At 38.1% G+C, this 20,146-nt stretch overlaps 1 protein-coding gene across 1 annotated transcript; it reads left to right on the plus strand.

Moving 5' to 3' along the window:
• Positions 1-1,412: 1,412 nt before the first annotated feature.
• frs2a (fibroblast growth factor receptor substrate 2a) lies at positions 1,413-19,893 on the plus strand. The gene is made up of 7 exons (XM_048154780.1): positions 1,413-1,778; positions 15,844-15,951; positions 16,188-16,279; positions 16,794-16,980; positions 17,067-17,204; positions 17,281-17,444; positions 18,647-19,893. Exons 3-7 carry the CDS (start codon positions 16,214-16,216, stop codon positions 19,607-19,609), a joined length of 1,518 nt encoding a protein of 505 aa, XP_048010737.1. The 5' UTR covers positions 1,413-1,778; positions 15,844-15,951; positions 16,188-16,213; the 3' UTR covers positions 19,610-19,893.
• Positions 19,894-20,146: the final 253 nt, after the last annotated feature.

A 20,146-nucleotide genomic window follows, 5' to 3' on the forward strand; every position in this document is an offset into this window, starting at 1 on the left:
TTCTTTTTTTATAAAATGACCAATCGTTTCACTAGATAAGACCCTTATTCCTCGTCTGGGATCGTGTTGAGCACTTTGAAGCTGCACTGAAACTGACATTTGGACCTTCAACCTGTTGGTCCCCATTGAAGTTCACTATATGGAGAAAAATCCTGGAAAGTTTTCCTCAAAAACCTTAAAGGGTAGGTAACGCACACAGTCAATCTCATGTTAATCTTGAGTACCTGTAGAGTACCATATCTCCGAAAAGTATTTAGTTTTATCATATTTATAAAAGATAGATACGCTGTACTGAGTCTTTCTGAAAAAAGCCGAGGCATGCCTGCCATGGGCAGAGCTAAAGAGTCACGCGCAGCTTTTGCGTAGAGATCGTCTGCAAGCTGTGACATCATTATAAATAAAAAGGGAACAAAAACGTTCGTGTTGTTTACATCATATGCACTTGCGTTGACATTGTTGAAAAATTAAAAAGTAGTGGATTTGGTTTAGAAATAATCCATCATACGTCCAACTTTTGTTTTGAAACTTAGCATGAGAATGCAACTCTTTAACAGTGTAAATAAGTCAGAATGCATGAAATAGCATTACACCTATTGGATGACATGGGAGTGAGTAAATTATAAGGAAATTTGAATTTTGAAGTGAACTAATCCTTTAACAATATCTATAGTATAAATGTGTGTAGTATGAATTTAATCCGGCCATACTACATCCACCATGTTGTCATGATCATGTGACCTACCAGCTTCAGTTGGGTTGCTTCATTGCCATTCACAAATCCTCACCTGTGGCCTCATGGGAAAGTAAAGTGTCCATCATATCCACACTTCAGAATCTTGTCGGAAGTCATCCAGTGAAACTTATTTTGTCACATAGTATATAGTAGGGAAGTATGTGATTTCAGATGCACCCCATAAGATGTTTAAAAGAAATAAAACTGCTGTTTTAAGTGCTTAAAATGCTTGTACCTCCACTAGAGGCTGCTAAAGCACAACTATACAGCAATGGACAACCACTTTTTTACAGTATGCTGACATTAAAATGCTCAAATGAGATTTGTCCACCAAATTAATACAATAGTTTTCATTGTATTATGGATATTTAAGTGTAAACTATTATGGACAAGACTTTGTAATATTACAACCCACACACTGTAGGCTATATATAAGGTATTGCACATAATATAACTGACCTTATGTTAAAAAGCATTATTTTTGATGCAGAAACATAGACTAGCCAACTCCAGGCTACCTTTACAAAGCTAAAATTATTTTCTGTATTTTCAGAAATGAGTGCCTCATACATATACACACGACCCGGATGCAGTAGTAATGGGGCAGATCTCTCTCTCTCTCTCTCTCTCTCTCTCTCTCTCTCTCTCTCTCTCTCTCTCTCTCTCTCTCTCTCGGGCCTGATGAGAGTGAGAGCGGAGCTGCGCGAGCTCACATTGAGTCTGCGCGAGCGCCTTCACTTTCTGCTGCTGCTCAACGAAAATATCGCATTTATTTACATAGAATTCACAGTGAAAACGATCAGACTTCAAAATCAGTATCGGAACAACATTTTTAAGCGTTTTCCTTTGTTTTCCCCCCGTTTCCGGACTATAGGACATGGATAGAAGGAAAAGTTTGGCTGTTTTTGGTGTCTGTGAGGGAGTTTGATTCGGGCGATGAGTCCCGTGAAGAGATTTTACACATTTGACTGGAAAACACTCATTTACTACGTTCATCTACACAATTAAGCACTTATTAAACTCAGCAAGTGGAGATATGACTATAGTAAGTACACATTTACCTTATATTTTCATAAATCAAATCTGTTCTGCTGTGATTAGTTGTTAGCTGGCTACGTAATTAGCATAGTAGCTTCACAAACTATTATATAATACAAATCAACCAAGACTTTGGGTTTTATGACATATTTTCTCCGTTTGGTGTGTTATTATGGTGGAAAAACGGAGTTTAAAACTTGTTTTACCTCTGATGTAATAAAGTATGACATCGGTGTGTTCAAACATCTTTGATGTGTGTGTTCAGTTAAACTGGAGTTTATCAAAACATCCTGATAAAAGCTTACAAATATGATGTGCTTGGTTCAAATAAGCACAATAAACGTGAAATCGCTAGTAAAAGTTAAACTGGTGTGTGTATTTATCCTGATAAGTGATGATGAACTAACTAATATTGTTTATGTATATTAAAAAAAACACACACAAAAATCATTGTGTCTTACAAATGCAGTATAAGTGCATTTAATGGTGATTTTATTGCGAATAGTTTCAGGTCTGGTGGGTTGAGTTACCATCATGCCCCACATACATGGTTGTTATTTATAATTAATTACATTAAAGATACATTTTGTGGTTTTCAGACTTTGAGTTTACCCATATAAACACATCATTCACTAGTTTGACTTCCAGAGTATGAATAAGTGCATTATTATTCATTAATAAACCTGATAATGATCAGTGACACGGCTTATGAGTCCCTCCATTCACATTCACTGGTATTTGCATGTTTTATCACATTTTAGTGCAAGTTATGCTAAATGTCTTGATGTTTTTATATGTAGTGAATGCATTGAATACTTAGTATACTGCTATTAGTATAAGACATACAGCTTGTATCATAACGAACACGGTGTGATTCATAACGCTCCATCAGCAGCATTGATCCTCAGAGCTCCTCAAGGTTTGTGTGTTTCCAAGAACCTCTCTTGCAGTCTGACAATGTGTGGTTTCTGGGAAAGCAGCGGTCAGCAGTGATGCAGCAGTTGTGTCCTTTACTTTTTCTATGTGATTAAATGTTGAACAGATTCAGCATTGCACAGGGAATCACCCGGGTTGACGTGTACATAGGATTGTCTGGGTTTTTCATCTGTCTGGTGGGTTATTTAGAGATAAATTTGGCCCATGCGAAAGAATTGGTTTGCTTAATAGTTCATAACTCCAGATGTTCCACTCCAAATCACTGGCTTGATAGAATAAGCTCAACGAAGGACAAATTAGTAACTTTTCTAATGGGTGCGGTGTGTTCTAGGTCACGGCAGTAGACACAGTCATGATTGCGCTTAAGTGAAGGACTTTTGGGTGTGACGACCAAGAGCATCACCACCCATAAGATAAAGCTAACGCCGCCTCATGCTGATGGATGTCAAAAAGCAGGACTGCATAAAGACATGTCAAATGCAAGCTCCCTCAAATCTGTGTGTGTGCTGGTGGTGACTGTGTTTCTCCTGTTTGCCCAGTGACTCAGCAGCACTGCCTTTATGGTTTCCCGTTATTGCATTTGACGTTTTCTCTGACGCGCTTCTGCGTCATGTACTCTTACTAGCAAAACGATGCTTTGAACGCATTAACTTTATATTGATATTGGGAAGGTATACGTTTATACCAAATCCTCATTGTCTAAACCCATTAGAAGCGGTTTGTATTGTGTGAGATCATCTAGCTTGTTTGCTTTCATTTTTTTTGCCGTTTTGAGGGCTTGTTCCAGTTGTTGGGTATCCATTAGTTTTCAATAATATTCACAAATCTCAGTGAAATTCAGTATGTAGTGTTGTTGGCATGTCTTATTATCTACTAATCGTTTTCATGCTCGGTTTATGGCAGAAAGGTTTTTTTTATCCCCACTCTGTAATGTGAAATGTGTTGATTTTGAGGCTGTGTTGAATTGCAGATAATGGAGCAAAAGTTCTGAAGGCCGTCCAGTTCTTTTCAGTGGTTCGGTGAAATAGCTTTCCTGCTCTTGTGAAAACAGTCGGAGCAGCTCGGCAGTTTTTCTTTCATTTTTCTATCATAATAGCCATGTTAGAAGAATTGAGCTGAATCATCATCAGAATCGTTCAATGACACGATAGACGAGCAGAACTATTCAGCGTTTAACCTTCAGTTTGATTAAAGTTTGCAATTTCAGCTTGTCATTGTTAGGAGGAGCACATAAACTGCTGAGCTCCTTTTTAAGAGTTTTTTACTTGACGATAACTTTTTTTTTAAATATATAGTTATAACATACTAACTTAAATGTTTTAGTGTAGTGCTTGCACTGTAAAAAAATATTTTTGATTTATCAGAATTTTTTTTTTCTTTTGTCAAATTAACCTAGATAATTAATGTGGTTCAGATAACATAATATTTTGAGTTTCTGTTGATTAAATCAATCGCCTTCATTGTATTAACTCAATTTTTTAATTTCAACCAACTCAAAATTTTAAGGCAACCAGGTAACTTACTTTAAGTTAAACCAACAATTCTTTTTTTACAGTGTATAAACAGACTTTATTTTCTTCTGTGGAACACAAAAGAAAATATTTTGAAACATTTGTGGGGTTTTTTTTTTTTTTTTGTGTTGTTTGGACCCCAATGTTCTTCAGCATTCAAAATTCCCAACGTTCAGTTCACCTTTATATATAAAGCGCTTAATACAAGATTGTTTCAAAGCTGCTTCACAATAGTAAACTGGAAAATAACAGAATAAATAATGCAAACTTTAAAGCTTTAAAGCAGCTCTAAAAAGACAATCGTGTCGATTCAGTTAAATAACAGTGTCATGTTTCAAAAACTTGCCAATAATGAAACTAATTTGATTCAGCTATAAAGCAGCTCTACAAAAGACATGGTATTGTAGTCATGTCCTGCAGAAGAAAAGTTTTGGAAAGTAAATGCTTCTTTTTGGGTGAACTATTACTTTAAGCTTGTTTCTGCCACTAAATCAAAAAATAAAAAAGGTAATTTTGACCTTTTTATCTCACAATTCTGACTTTTTTTTCCCCCCGCAATTGCGAGTTTGCATCTCACAATTTTAATTGTTTTTCTTAGAATTGCGAGATATAAAGTCAGAATTACATTATATCTCTCGATTCTGACTTTATAACTTGCAATTCTGAGAAAAAAAGGTCAGAATTGTGACATAAAAAGTCACAGTAACCTTTTTTATTTTTTTATTTCATGTCGGAAACAAGCTTCCATATTTAAGAGATCACAGAGTGTGAGTTCTAAAGGCCCCTGTATACTTCAAGCAAAATTGAAGAACAAACAGATGTGATGTCAAACAAAATCAGGCCAAAACGAAGTTCATTTCATGACGTGACTTTACTAGAGTGCCGAATTGCAGATCTCCACTTTGCTATGATCAGATGCTTTCTTAACTGCTTTTTTCTCACCTCTATAATTTTTGTTGTATGTTTATTTTGTTATTGAAAGGAAAACACACAGCACATATTATCATATTCATCTAAATGCTCACGTATTTTGAACTACTTTTTATCCCAAAGTGAACAACGAAAAAAACTTCACAATGAGTCTAACAGGGCTTTAAGACTTGCTCCTGACCCTCGAGGCTTTACGGCCTCTGCGTGCTCAGTGACTGAACTGACCTGTGCTTGATTTCTGTATTTCAGATGGACTTTCTTTATCTCTCTCCCTCCCCCTTCTCTTGTCCTCTCTTGAGAAAGATCATGCAGCGAGGTCGGCCGTTCTCTTTCTGATCTTGCGCCTCCCACACGAGCTTAAGCTTGTTTGCTATGTGAAGAGCTAATAGACACTATTTCTTAGTTTCGCTGGAGGCTCCTCGTTTTCACCATAGCCCTTTATTGGAGGCCTGTATTAGATATATTTGCATCATTTACAGGATGAATCTTGTAAAAGCTTTTAAAGTCATTCCTATTTAGGCCTGTCACAATCATTGATTAATCATCTGATCGTGATATTCAGTCCAATCATAATTATTTGAGGTATCCACAATCGTTGTGCAGTTTAAATTTCCATCACATTTTGCCAGTATATTATAAACAAATAATTATTACAAATATTTTCACAGCATTAATGTAAATGATATAAAAATTATGAGAAAGAAATAAGATCATATTTTGCATAAAAACTTGTTTTGCATTGTGACATTAATTTCATGATAGTATTCTCATATTCTAAATAATGTCACAATGCAAAAAAAAAAAAAAAAAAAAAAAAACAGTAATTACTTTCTTCAGTCATGCAAAATATAATTTCTTATTTCTGTTATGGATTTGAAGTGAAATATGAATAAAGTACTGGTCTTAAAATATTTTTTTTTATGCAAAATACATTGTTTTATTTTGATTTTGGGGTGAATTGTGACCTGGAAATGTTTTTGTGGGATTAACCGTACAATAAAGCAGATGGGATGCCTTAGTTATATTTAAACAAGTTTAAAATAAAAAGTCAGGATAAAGAGTAATACAGTTAAAGCATGCACATGCATATTTTAAAGGGGTGGTTGATTATGATTTCACTTTTTTAACTGTTGGTAGTGTGTAATGTTGCTGTTTGCAGTTTGATCAATGTAAGGCTGAACACCGTTACTGACAATCCTCATTTTGTCTGCGTGAGATTCTCCAGCTTTCTTGTTGTTGAGCAACCGAAGTGCGAGCCGTTAAAGCTCCGCCCTCTTCTGGAAAGGGGGTCGGGAGCAGCATTTAAAGGGACACACACAAAAACTGCGTGTTTTTGCTCTCATCCAAATAGGAGCAAATTTGACAAGCTATAATAAATGATCTGTGGGGTATTTTGAGCTGAAACTTCACAGACACATTATGGGGACACCAGAGACTTATATTACATCTTGTAAAAGGGGCATTATTGGTCCCCTTTAATACTCAGATATTGCAAGACAAATATATAATTTCTGCATTGTAGTAAAATGTCCATGTATTTCACACCAGAGTTGGTATGAGTTAAAAAATAATCTCCTATTTTACCTCCCCCGCTCTGACACGGTGTCTCTCATCCTCTGTGTTTCTGGTGGGAGGTAAAGTAAACTCTGGCGCTCGTTTGAAGTGTGCGAGTCGCTCAGCATTCACCAGCTGGCCATACTGGGAGCGCTGGGTTACTGGGGTGACATAGCCATACGAGGAAGAACTCACTCTCTCTTTCTCTCTCTCGTATGCCAGGAGAGCACAATATTAGTGTACACACTCGCTGGAGAGCTCTCTACCTCCCACCCGTCCCACACACACTCATTGCAGCTGCTTTTAAACATATGGCTGATCATACTTACAGCATAGCTGTAGCTCTGTAATTAGCCTGTTAGTGAATACTCATTACAGCTTGTCATTTCTGCATCACTGTTCCTAATGCAAATAGTCCTCTGGAGGACTGTGACCTCAGGACACCCAAAAATCAATAATGCTATTGCTTACTAGTGCATTGCAACGTCTGTATTACGTCTCAGGAGTAGAAATCATTTCCATTCTCTTCCTAAATATTGCAGATCAGTTTTGAACTGGAGTTTTGAAACCTGTTTTTAGTATGATTTAGTACACTATAAAAATGCTGAGTTAAAAACAACCCAAGTTGGTTTGAAAATGGACAAACCCAGCAATTGGGTTGTTTTGACCCAGTGGTTTGGTTAAATGTTTGCCCAACCTGCTGGGTAGTTTTATTTAACTCAACTATTGTTTAAAATGTAATTTCCAACATATTTTGGGTTCATTTTAAGAAAGCAATACAGTCATTTTTAAACAATAGTTGAGTTAAATAAAACTATGCAGCAGGTTGGGCAAACATTTAACCCAGTCACTGGGTTAAAGCAACCCACTCGCTGGGTTAAAGCAACCCACAACAAACAACCCATTTGCTTGGTTAAAACAACCTAATCAGTACACTCTAAAAAATTCTGGGTTAAAACAGCCTAAACGCAGGGTTAAAATAACCCAGTCACTACATTCTAAAAAATGCTGGGTTAAAAACAATCCAAGTTAGGTTGAAAATGGACAAACCCAGCTGTTGGGTTAAATGTTTGCTCAACCTGCTGGGCAGTTTTACTATTTAAACTATTTTTTAAAAATGACTATATGGCTGGCTTAAAATGAACCTAAAATATGTTGGAAATTAAAAATCAGACACATAATTACTAGAGGCAACAATAATAATCAAAGGGTGAACATTTATTAATAAGCAATTTAATAACCACTGGGTTAATACAATCCAATTACTGGGTTTGTCCATTTTCAACCCAACTTGGATTGGTTTCTTAACCCAGGCTTTTTTAGAGTGCATAAACTATCAATTAGTTTGTATGCAACAGGTTTTGATCATGTTGATCATTTAGAGGCCTTCGAAATTTGCGTATCAAATATACTACAGTAGGCTTTATAGGGTTAAAGGCTGATATTTCTTTTACTGTTCTAAATTAACGATTGACTCTTTGATAAATGCACACGTCAAGCTGTGATGATCATTAATAACTGTCACAGAGAATGGATTTCCACCTCTTTTCTAAAAGCCTATCTTGAGTCTCTGATCAATAGATCTGATTTATCCTCCTGTTTTTGGATTGAGAGCTATAGCTCTTTTCCCCCTCAGTCAGCATCATCTGATGCCTGTCTGGACGGTTTCGCTGTCAGAGCCATTAAAGTTGAAATAAATCTTCGTCCTAATGAGTGGGTGTGCCTGTGGCGCTTATTCATTGCCAGTTGGAGACGAGCTGTCTGTCATATCTGTAGCCCTCCCCTGGGAATAGACGCTTTAAAGCAAGCATGCATTTCTGCATCCTATTTTTCCAAACCAGAAAGCCCAAGAAACCCAACGTTAAATGGTGTTTACATTCCAGTGTGAAGGGAAGGAGTGTATCTTTATTTCAGAGTTGGGAATGTAGCTTTGTGTTAGGAGTTAGTGGAGGGTCGCTGCATCGAGACGTGTTTTTTCCCAGGCTTGGAATTCCGTGTTCAAAGGTGTGGGGTTAGTTCATGCTAATCCCCCACTCATGACTTTCCACCATTATTCTCACAGCACATGTACAGTGCACATCCCTGTACCATGCTAATGCATTCCTGTAGCTTTAACTGTACATTGTGGCGCTAGCAACCCCGAGGACACAGGTTCAATTTCCAGGGAATGCATGCCCTGATAAAATGTATACCTTGAATGCAATTTAAGTCACTTGGATAAAAGCATCTGCCAAATGTATGAATGTAAATGTAATTAAGACCCAGAGCGTTTAAATTAGGCCTGCACAATTTGGGGAATTTTTTTTTCTCTCGCAAAAATTGGGATTGCGGTTTAAGATGCGTTTTTGTTTTTTTTAAATCTCCACATTTGCTGTGCTTGTTTGTAGGGCTGCAGTTAACTAAAACTACTACTAATAAAAGCATTTCTGTTAATTGAATAAAGTATAAATATTAGTTGAAAAACTTAAATTTAACGAAAATTAGAAATGTTGCCTTGAAACACAAATTATTGTGTATTGTGAAAGTTGAAACACAAATTATTACTAAATAAATAAAACTAAAACTGAAATAAAAATAAATAAACAAATTGCAATGACAATGAAATTACTAAAAATTTAACTAAAACTAAAAATAAAAGCTAACTCAAAATATTAATAAAAGTAAAATAAAACTAAAATAACACTGATATGACAATAATAACTATTATTACTAAATAAAAATATTAAAAAAAAATGCAAAATAAGAAATACTAATATAATAATATCATAATATTTCGCTTTTATATAAAAATATTTAGGGATGCACCAATATTAATTTTTTTGGCCAATACCGATAACCGATAATTCTTTATATTTGAAAGCCAATAATCAATATAATGGCCGATAAATATAAATCCAAATTATGTAATTTTTGAGAGCTTGATTACAAAAACAAAAGTCTCACCATTAAAAGCCATATCCAAAGCACACAATTATAATTTTATGTAGCCTATATGACAGACTTGAGCTGCACATGTTGTACTTAATTGTGTTTTCCTTTTTTAAGCGATTCCAATCATATTTCAAGCAATTCAAAATCATCATGGCAAACTGCATATCTGAAGTAATAATCTGAAGTAATAATAATCTCATCTGAAGGAAATAATCCATTATTTATTGGATTTAATATATCGGCCAAATTCTCTTATTGGGCCAATAACAATAACATTAAAAATGAACATATATCGGCTGATACCGATATGGTGGCTGATATATCGTGCATCCCTAAAAATAATAATTTTATTTTACAGTACAACTGTAAAATTTCAATACTAATATAATTTTTACTAATATACTTATACTAATGACTTAATTTCTTCCATTTCAAATGTTGAACCATAGAGCTTTTATTTTGGTGAAAAAAAAAAAAAAAAAAAAACGCAGGGAGCCCTTAAATCTTTTCTGTTGTTGCAACAGTCGGTTTATAAGTGCTTCTCATTAAAAGTTAGTAAAGCATTTAATGCGAACCGAGACGAGACGCTCTTGACCTGCTGAAACATGTAGTGCATATATTTATTTAATTAAACCGCAGCCTTCGCGAGTCATATCGCAATTACAATTTTATTTTGATTAATTGCAGCCCTAGTTTAAATTCTCTCAAAACATGCTCGGAACACTTTGCAACCATTCACTGGCAATCATTCACTTTGCAAAAGTCCTATTATATAGCAAGCTTTACTTGTGGTACAAGCACTAAAAACCGATAGAAAATTTTCTCAGCAGAATAGCTGTTTATAGCCTCAAATGTTTCTTCTGAATGCCCTTTTATTTATTCAGCAGATATAAATAGATGCAGTTACGCTGGAATTTGCGAAGCTGTCCGCGTCATGGCACACAATGTAATGCTGTATTGTGGTGCTACAGTTCAGTTACCTGTCAGAGCTGTATGTTTCAATTTACGTGATGGACCGCAAGTAACAAGCAAATTGGCAAGATGCTGAACCAAATTGCATGTGATGGCTTCAAATGGCTGTTAATACGAGCTCTAAAGTGCTAGTTAAGAGCGTCTCCTGACTCATTCTTTCCAGCGCGCTGTTTATACTATTAGAATTCTTTACGAATGCAGAATAACACTTCAGTGCTCCAGTGACCCCACACCGTTCCCAGAATGCAAATCCAGTGAGTCACAGATTGGCCGCCGTATGACAAGCCTCTGCAGCACCAGCAGAGGAGGAGCGGGCGAGCTGAAGATGAAGAGAGAGAGATAGAAAGGCATTTTTGTGTATGAAAAAATCTACCTCTGTATCCACACCCTGTGCCCCGTGGAATGCGAACATTGTGCGGGGGAGAGACACAGTGGCTTCAGTCATCGCATGGTTTGTAACACACACACACACTCAGCCCACGAGTACGTGTGTGTGTGTGTGTGTGTTTGAGGGTGATGAAGTCAGAGGAGTGCAATCTTTACCCGCAGCGGTTCCCCTGTGTTTTCAGTGAAAGTGTTTGACTTGTCGTCCATCTTTCCCTGGAGGTCTCAGTATGTAGTATGCATGCCTCATGACCCCTTGCCCCTCACAATAAACTTTTTTTTTGCTCTCTCTTACAAATACAAATAATTAGGTCAGCACGATTTGGAGGGTAAATCTAATTGCAATTTTAAAATATGATTTAAAAAAAAATGATGTGCTTGTTTGTAGGGCTGCACAATTTGGCCAAAAATTTTGATGCGAATCATGAGAATTGGGCAATGTGATTGCCACGAACGTTTAGGGCTGGGACAGTACATTCTCAATTCGCGATACAATGAATCTGAATCGATTCTGATATTTTCTCTCTAAAATCGATTCTGAGCTTAGTTTTAACAGCAGATGGTGCTCTAGGCTAGTGTTTAACCGCACACTCAAATGCTCACAAAGAAGAGTGCTGGACAGCGATTGTGTGTTCGGCTGAGTCATTTAAGTGGTTAAATACACTTGCACCTCGGCTCAGAATGCTTTTATGACACAAGATTAATGTAAACAGCCCACTGCGAACACCCTTGTAATTCACTTCAACGTTTTCAAACTTTATGAATGATTATTTTAAGTTTAACAGGGGTGTTTAAAGGAACTGGAAGCAAGCAGAATAATGTTACATGTGTTTCTAAAGCACGTAGTGCCATGTGCTGTTAAAAACGAAGCTCAGAATCAATTTGAGAGAATTGTGATACATTGGAAAATATCAGAATGGCTCCAGAATCTTTGTATTGCGAAGAAAGAATCGACGTATTGTCCCAGCCCTGCGAACGTGCGATGCAAGCCAATCAAAAAGAGATTATTGACACGTCCAGCAGCGGCTGTCATCCAGGCACAGTTCCTGGAGAAGACGGTGAAATTCACAGAGTTAAGGTTAGGTGCGCCTCTGGATGGTTCCATGATGGTGCCGTTAGCGTTTGGATTTCCAACGTATTTGGGATTTCCACAACAGGTACAGAGCAGCAATAGTAGTTATCTCCAACATGGCTGATGACAGGAAAACATGGCAGAAAAAAAAATGTTCGTGAAGACACTCCTCACCGCGCAATGTTTTTATTCATGCAAGGTAAAGCGAAAAACAAGTAATCCCGCGAGTAATCTAGAGCGAGCAACGTGATGTGAATTTAGCTTCGGTTTTGGTGTGCACACACCATAAGCGTTTCTCATTACAAGTTTGGGAATAAGGTTGTCGCATGTTTTGTTCCCAAATGCATGTTATAAGCATGTTATAAGCAACAAGACGAGTGGAGCAGCATTTACTGTGTAGTCACTCGCCTGTAGAAGTGCCGCGCTTCACTCTGAAACACGCAACGCGTATATTTATTTAATTAAATCACAGCCTTTGTGCTTTGATAATCGCACTAAGCCAAAACTCGTTTTCAATTTTATTTTAATTACAAATTATTGATTTATGCTAGGGATACACAATATATCAGCCACTATATTTGTATCGGCCAATATATGTTCATTTTTAATGTTATTGTTATCGGCCCAATAAGAAAATTTGGCCGATATATTAAAGCCGATAAATAATGGATTATTTCCTTCAGCTGAGACACTTCAGATGCACAGTGTTCGCCATGATGGTTTTGAATTGCTTCATATTATTGAAATCACTTCAAAAAGGAAAACACAGTTAAGTTCAACATGTGCAGTGCAACTCTGTCATATAGGCTACATAAAATTATAATGATATTATATAACATCATTGGGACATGGCTTTTAATGGTGAGACTTTTGATTTTGTAATCAGGCTCTCAAAAATGATAGAAAAATTTGGATTTAAATTTATCGGCAAATATATTGGTTATCGACTTTCAAATATAAAGAATTATTGGTTATTGGTATTGGCCAAAATTTCTATATCTGTGCATCCCTAATTCATGCTTTTTTGATATAGATAAGCAATCTGACTGAAAACAAAAGATTTATGATTTGACATTCGATTTGTTAACGGTTCATGAACGTTTGCATTAAATTTTGGACAAAACATTATATTAAAATACTCAATGAGCAAGTTTCTAGAATCACACCATAAGAAATCATGCTTCAGTTGAGTTGTGTTTGCAGTTTCAATTGAATGCAATGGGAGAGAAAATAAATTATTAACTCAACATTCTCCAACTTTCTATTGCACGATCCTCGTTGGTTGCACACAGCAACAAACATACATCTGCATGCAACCAATTTGATCAAATATGCACCTGAGACTCGTCCAGGTAGAGACGTGATAATGACCTCTTAAATTTTAGTCCTGTGACCTGTGTGGGTTGAGATTGCTGCTGTAATATGACTCGCTGTGAGGCTGACTCATGCTCGTGGTTTAGCAGGGTATTGCAGGCTAGTCATGATCTCCCTCATTACGTGGGGTTATAATTGCCCAAACATGCAGTAGGAATGAGTGAATCTCGACGTGCTGCGCCAGAGTCACTGCTAATCTGTCCCGTACGGACAGGCAGAGACGGTGTACGCTCTGGTGAGTTTGTCGTAGGCGTTTTGACTTGAAATCTTCAGTGAAATTGCAGTGGGTGTCATGATGATCCTGAGTTGCAATCATAATTAACGCACTATTAAATCTCATTGGCAGTTGTGCAAACATGCCTAATCACTCAATGTTTTTTGACACACAAGAGAATGAGACTGTGAGCATTTGTATTAGTTGTTCTGGTTGATGGATGTTAAACTGATGGAATGTGAACAGTACGTGTGCTGTAGTCACATGACCTCCACATACCTGGGCAGGTGGGACACATTCGGGCTGGTGCCGGGTTTTGCCGGTGAAATTCCCTCCACGCTACGCCCTACATACTTCCCTCATTAAATATAGAAGAAAAACTGAGCGCTGCAGTCCTGACTGTTAATTTTTTCATAAAGGAGTTCTGACGTATAACAAGGTGTCCAGACTCTAAGAGTTAGTTTTTAGTGTGTGTGTGTGGCGTACTAAATCAATTTTTACCATGTATAATGAGTGATAATGTGAGCGAGCGAGCGAGCGAGCGAGCGGTTTGTTTCCTGCAGGAAGATGAACTGTAAACTAGAGCAGAGCTTTACTGGAGCTCATGAATTATTCACGTTTCATCCTCATGAGTGCCGATAATGAACTGAGCTTTAGGTCATGCTGCAAATTCTTATTTAACATCATCTGTTGCCTTTTTTGTTAAAGGTTGAGCCACAACATTAACTTTGCTATGAATGCTTGTAGTTTTGGGGCAAATTTTCCATCTTTGATCATGTTGTCTGCTCCTTGACGGATTGCTGACTGATTGTAGAAGCATCTGCTAAATGTGTAATTATTAGGGGTGCAATGGATCAAAGTTGATCCGTACGAACCAGGCCCCACGTTTCTGCACACGTTATTTGTGGTTTAACTGCTAAGTTTAACCATCATAGAATGATAGTTTATCATTTGGACATGTTTTTTCTTGCCAATTTACACATTCAAATGATTTTAAATGCAGAAGAGGAGGCGAAAATTGGAACTTTTGTCCGCACGTACCCGAAGCGCGCGTGCGCAGAGAGAGAGAGAGAGAGAGAGAGAGAGACGCTCAAACACCAAATTGATTCCTCTTTTGTGTTTACTTGCACCTGAACAGACACAAAATTGTTAAAATACCCATCTCAGCAAGTACTGTATGTGTGTCATTATATTCGGTCTTAAAGTGACAGCAGCCTAATATTCTTGCTGTTATCTGTGGCATTAATGTTAAATAAATAAATAAATAATACAGCTTTAACAAAGATGAACCTATATTTAATTTCTACAGTGAGCAGAGAGTTATTTTTAAATTTAGGCAGCTTGTAAGATAAGTTTGCCGTGTAAAGTGTGTGTACCAAGTAGCATCTCCAGGTTCTCCCTTTAGAACCGGACCAAAAAAGTTATGTGCGCCCCTGGTTATAGTTTTCATTCTTGGTGTGAACAGGCCTTTAGGCTTTTTTCTAAGATGCCGTTTCATTTAGTCCAGCAGTTTTTGAATGCGTCTTAGTGAAAGCCTCCCAAGAAATGCATCCGATGAACCCCTGAACCTGAAACTAGCCTAATTATACAGTTAAGACGGATGAGTTTCGCACATCCATATATCACTCAATATGTAGCTGCCTAGCTGGAGTACATGACCTCTAAATAACCCCTGAAACAGACTCATAGGATGTAAGTCACAATAAAAGATACTGAATCAGACGTATGTTATTGATCACAGAAAGAGAAATCAGGTGCAAGCAGCAAGATGAAGTGCACAACACACAAAAAACAAAACAAACGGCTGTTATGATCTGGGACGTATTTCTGCAGATGTTTATGTAAATGAAGTGTGTGCATGAATTATAAACGTGCAGGGCGGTTGTGGGACTCGAGTCAGAATCCGGTCTTTGCTTACACTTGTTTTTAAATCATCTACAAAAAAACTGAATTTGCTTTGAAACAGTTCACTCATAAATTGCTAGTAAATTTCACAAATAATTACAAAGAAACGACAAGCAACACACACACACGCACACAAATATATACACACGTGCATTTCTGATGACTTACTAGGGCTTAACAATGCCAGAGACTTGGAGAAATGGCTCTGTGCTTCATTCACTGAACATTACAGTATATGCATGATAACAAAATGAGTTCCTAAGTTTATTTTGTGTTTGTGCCTCCACAGGAAGCTGATCTCTCTCCCTCACACACGCAAACATGCTGGAAGTGCTGTTGAGCTGTGACGGCAGTGTGTGTCGGCAAGACGAGCAGAACTGTTGATGGCTGGATGTAGGTGAGCATTGGAGCGCTCTCTGCTGGACGATCACAGTAAACACATATTTCACTCTGTAACAGAGTCTACAGAAATGGGACAGATCGATGTTTTTAGGTTTTACCAACCTCTAAATAAACAAGAGCGTAGCAAACACAGCACTGTGTGATGTTTATGAACTGTTTTTGTTGTCTCTCTTCGTATCTCCCTGTACTCATCTCAACTGTTTCTCTCCGCACATCTTTTCTTTTGCGCAGGGGTCCAATGGTGTGTTAAAGGCGCCATGGGGAGCTGTTGTAGCTGTCCCGATAAAGAGATCATCCCTGACAACCATCACAACAAATTCAAGGTGAGCGACGGAACGGTCTGAAGGTGTCTGTCTGTCACGCAAGTACTGCAGTGAACAGATCAATGTGTTACGGAGAGTAAAGTTCTCATATTTGTTATGTACCAAATAATTAAGTGCTCTAATAAGAAAATAAATCAGCTCTTGAGTTCTTAGAGGATCAGATACTGGTCCCCTAACCTTTTTTTTTTTTTTTTATTAATTTTTTAAAACAAATGATTTAGAGTTAAAATAAAATAAAATTTTATATATATATATATATATATATATATATATATATATATATATATATATATATATATATATATATATAAAATTTCAGTCCAGTCATTAAAATAGAAGCTTTTAGATCAACAAGATTTTGATCTGTTGAATTTTTTTTTTAAGATTTAGTCCAAAGTTTTGATTGGTTGTGTATGTGTCAAATAAAATGACATTTAATAATCCATATTAAGTATACTCAGTTGTGTCGGAAGTGTGCAGATGCTGAAAGCGATGTGTTTGTGTGTGTTTGTAGGTGATAAACGTGGACGATGATGGTAATGAGCTGGGCTCGGGCGTAATGGAGTTAACGGAGGAAGAGCTCATTCTGCACACACGCAAACGAGATGCCGTGAAGTGGCCCTACCTCTGCCTGCGTCGCTATGGCTACGACTCCAACCTCTTCTCCTTCGAGAGCGGCCGGCGCTGCCAAACCGGTCAAGGTGAGACTCTGCTTTTTACTGTACGACTGATACTTGTTGCTTTACTTGTGCCATTCAAATTCATTCTTCACCCTTCTTCTCTTAAGGGATATTCGCGTTCAAGTGTGCACGGGCTGAGGAGATCTTTAACATGCTGCAGGACATCATGCACAACAACAGCATCAGTGTTGTGGAGGAACCAGTGCTGGAGCCTGAGCTTCCAGTGACGCCACACACGCCCACCAGTAAGAACAGACACACTTCCAGCCTTCACGTTCATATTGGACTCTCTTACTAACTCCTCATTCGCTCTCTCTACAGCTCCAGGTTACTCTGTCCCAACAGTAGCCAATGGAATTGGCCGTTACCCGTCATTTGGCGACGCCTCCTCACGGCCTTCGAGTCGCCATCCTTCAGTGGGCAGCACTAGGTTACCATCAGTAGGGGAGGAATCGACACACCCACTGCTGCTCAATGATGAAACGGTACACAGACGCACTTCACTTAAAAACACAGGCTAACACTTTACATTTAGACATTAGTTAATGCATTAGCTAACATGAACTAACAATGAGCAATATATTGTTTACGATATTTTATAATCTTGGTCAGTGTCAGTTAATAAAAATGCAGTTTGTTGTTTGTTCACATTAGTTCACAGTGCATTAACTTTTGATTTTAAAACTTTATTAGTAAATGTCGAAACTAAGATTACAAAATTTTGTAGAATTATTGTTCATTGTTCTTGTTAACTAATGCATTGACTAATTTTAACAAATGAGACCTTATTATAGTATTACATTAGTATTATTATAAAATAGTGTCTCCTGTATAGTGTCTATATTTTATTGTTTTTATTTTGTAAATATATTTTCTTATGCTGTATTATTAATGTTTTATATTTTAATGTTCATATGTTATGACATTTGGGAAATTTGCTTTTTTAGTAGTCAGTATTAAAATAAGAACAAATATACAAATTGCAAATGATAGCACAAATAAATACAACAGAATAAAGAGACAAATGAAATGAAACACGGCTTTAAGTTTTTCAGGAGGGTCTAACAGTATGTTCAGTTAAGAAATACTACAGATATTAAAGTAATCAAATGTAAAATAGCATTGGATAGTTTTCATTGTAAAAATTAAATTCAGATCAATGCCTAATTAAAGTTTAAAAGTTATTCAGTCAAGAGCAGCGAGTGATTTTCTCTTTGTCTTTTGCAGCAGGTTTATTAGGCTGCTGTCACTTTAAGAGCTTATGCACGGATCCAATATGCTGTTACACAACATGCGTTTTCTCAACTATTTACCTTCGAAAACTGACTGTATTTACCTGAATACCCTGCAAGACAGCCATTTTGACATAATTTTGAATGTATTTGACAGTTTAAGCACAATAAGCCACGAAAAAGAGCTCAATTTGGTACTCACAAGCTGTTTGCGAGGTGGCTTTTTATGCGTGAGTTTTTGATGTGAGTGTGAAACCTGCGGGAAAGAGTAAAATTATGTGCAATACAAGCACTATTCAATTGGAGCGAATAAGACGAGTGAGTGAGAGGAGGCACGTGTGTCCATTTTAATGGCAGCAGGTTTTGTGCGTACAAGCACTCCTCACATTTTTTTAAGAAAACGTAAAAGTGTGGTTCATATTTTTCTTCTTCTGATGAATGTGCTGTCTGTGCAGGTGCACACTTACGTCAACACGACGGGTCTACAAGAGGAACGACGCTGTCGTAGCAGTGGCCACGCCCCTCTGGAGCTCCGGACGTCCAATCCAGAGAGCGCACACCCAGCGTCGCCCAGTGAGATTGAGCCACACGTTGTTTTGGAGTCAGAGGGTGTAAAGTTTGTTTTAGGCCCTACGCCTGTCCAGAGACAGATGCTGCTCAAGGAGAGACAGCAAGATCTCAGCGAACAGGACACAGGAGTGGCCGGCTCTAGTACAGATAACGCCACTTCTCCTGCAAAGACTGTGAACGGCAGCACGGGCCCCGCGACAGACTGTGACACCGGTTACGACAGCGATGAGCGCAAGGAGACGCCCCACGAGCAGCAAAACGGTGTGGCAGCACCCGTCAGCTCCGGAGCGAGACGCAACAGACCTCCTGTTCCGCTTCCTGACGCCCACAACGCCAACAACTCAGCCCAACGGCGGACGGCGCTGCTCAACTACGAGAACCTGCCAGCGCTGCCGCCCGTGTGGGAGACCCGCAAACCCAACAGCGAAGCGGAGGATGAGGACGATCTCAAGTCGCCCTCTCTGAATGGCTTCCATTCCCTCGATCCCCAGCACAACTACGTCAACACGGAGAACGTCACGGTGCCGCTCAGCGCGCACAAACTCCACTGCTCCAGCACTCAGCCCACCGTATTCAACTTTGACCTCCGAAGGCTCGGGGTGGGCGACCCGCTCCGGCAGCTCAACTACATTGAGGTGGAGATGGACAAAGTGTCGGACTCCAGCGGGCCTCACACCCCGAAAACACCCACCACGCCCTTACCGCCCACCCCCACGCGCCGGACAGAGCTGTACGCCGTCATCGACATCGAGCGCACGGCCGCCATGTCCAGCCTGCAGAAAGCACAGCCACGGGACGACGGCACATCCAGGAAAACTCGACACAACAGCACCGACCTGCCCATGTGACCCGACCAGCACTGATCCAACAACCCAGTCGGTTTACTCCTCCCAGAATGCAAGAGTTTATCTCACCAAAACCTGTCGGGTCACATTTTACTGTGAAATCTAAAGAAAGAAATAATTCTATTCCAAATTTACCCTATTTTTGTACCTGCAAACTCGGTTCAGACCATATTTTTATATATGTGCATGCTGTAAATTTTAACAAAAAAGTCAATTTAAAAAAAAAGCAAACGTGGATCCTAAAACTCACATACACACATACTAATGTTCTTTTTATGCTCACCAAGGCTGCATTTATTTGATCAGTAAAAAATTTGAAATATCATTATAATTTAAAAGAACTGTTTTATTTTTGAATATATTGAAAAATCTAATTTATTCCTGTGATCAAAGCTGAATTTTCAGCATCATTACTCCAGTCTTCAGTGTCACATGATCCTTCAGAAATCATTTTAATATGATGATTTGCTGCTCAAGAAACATTCCACAAAAATATTAAGCAGCAAAAACTGTCAACATTGATAATAAAAAAAACATTAT

This window comes from Megalobrama amblycephala, linkage group LG14, assembly GCF_018812025.1.
Source record: "Megalobrama amblycephala isolate DHTTF-2021 linkage group LG14, ASM1881202v1, whole genome shotgun sequence".
Taxonomy (NCBI): domain Eukaryota; kingdom Metazoa; phylum Chordata; class Actinopteri; order Cypriniformes; family Xenocyprididae; genus Megalobrama; species Megalobrama amblycephala.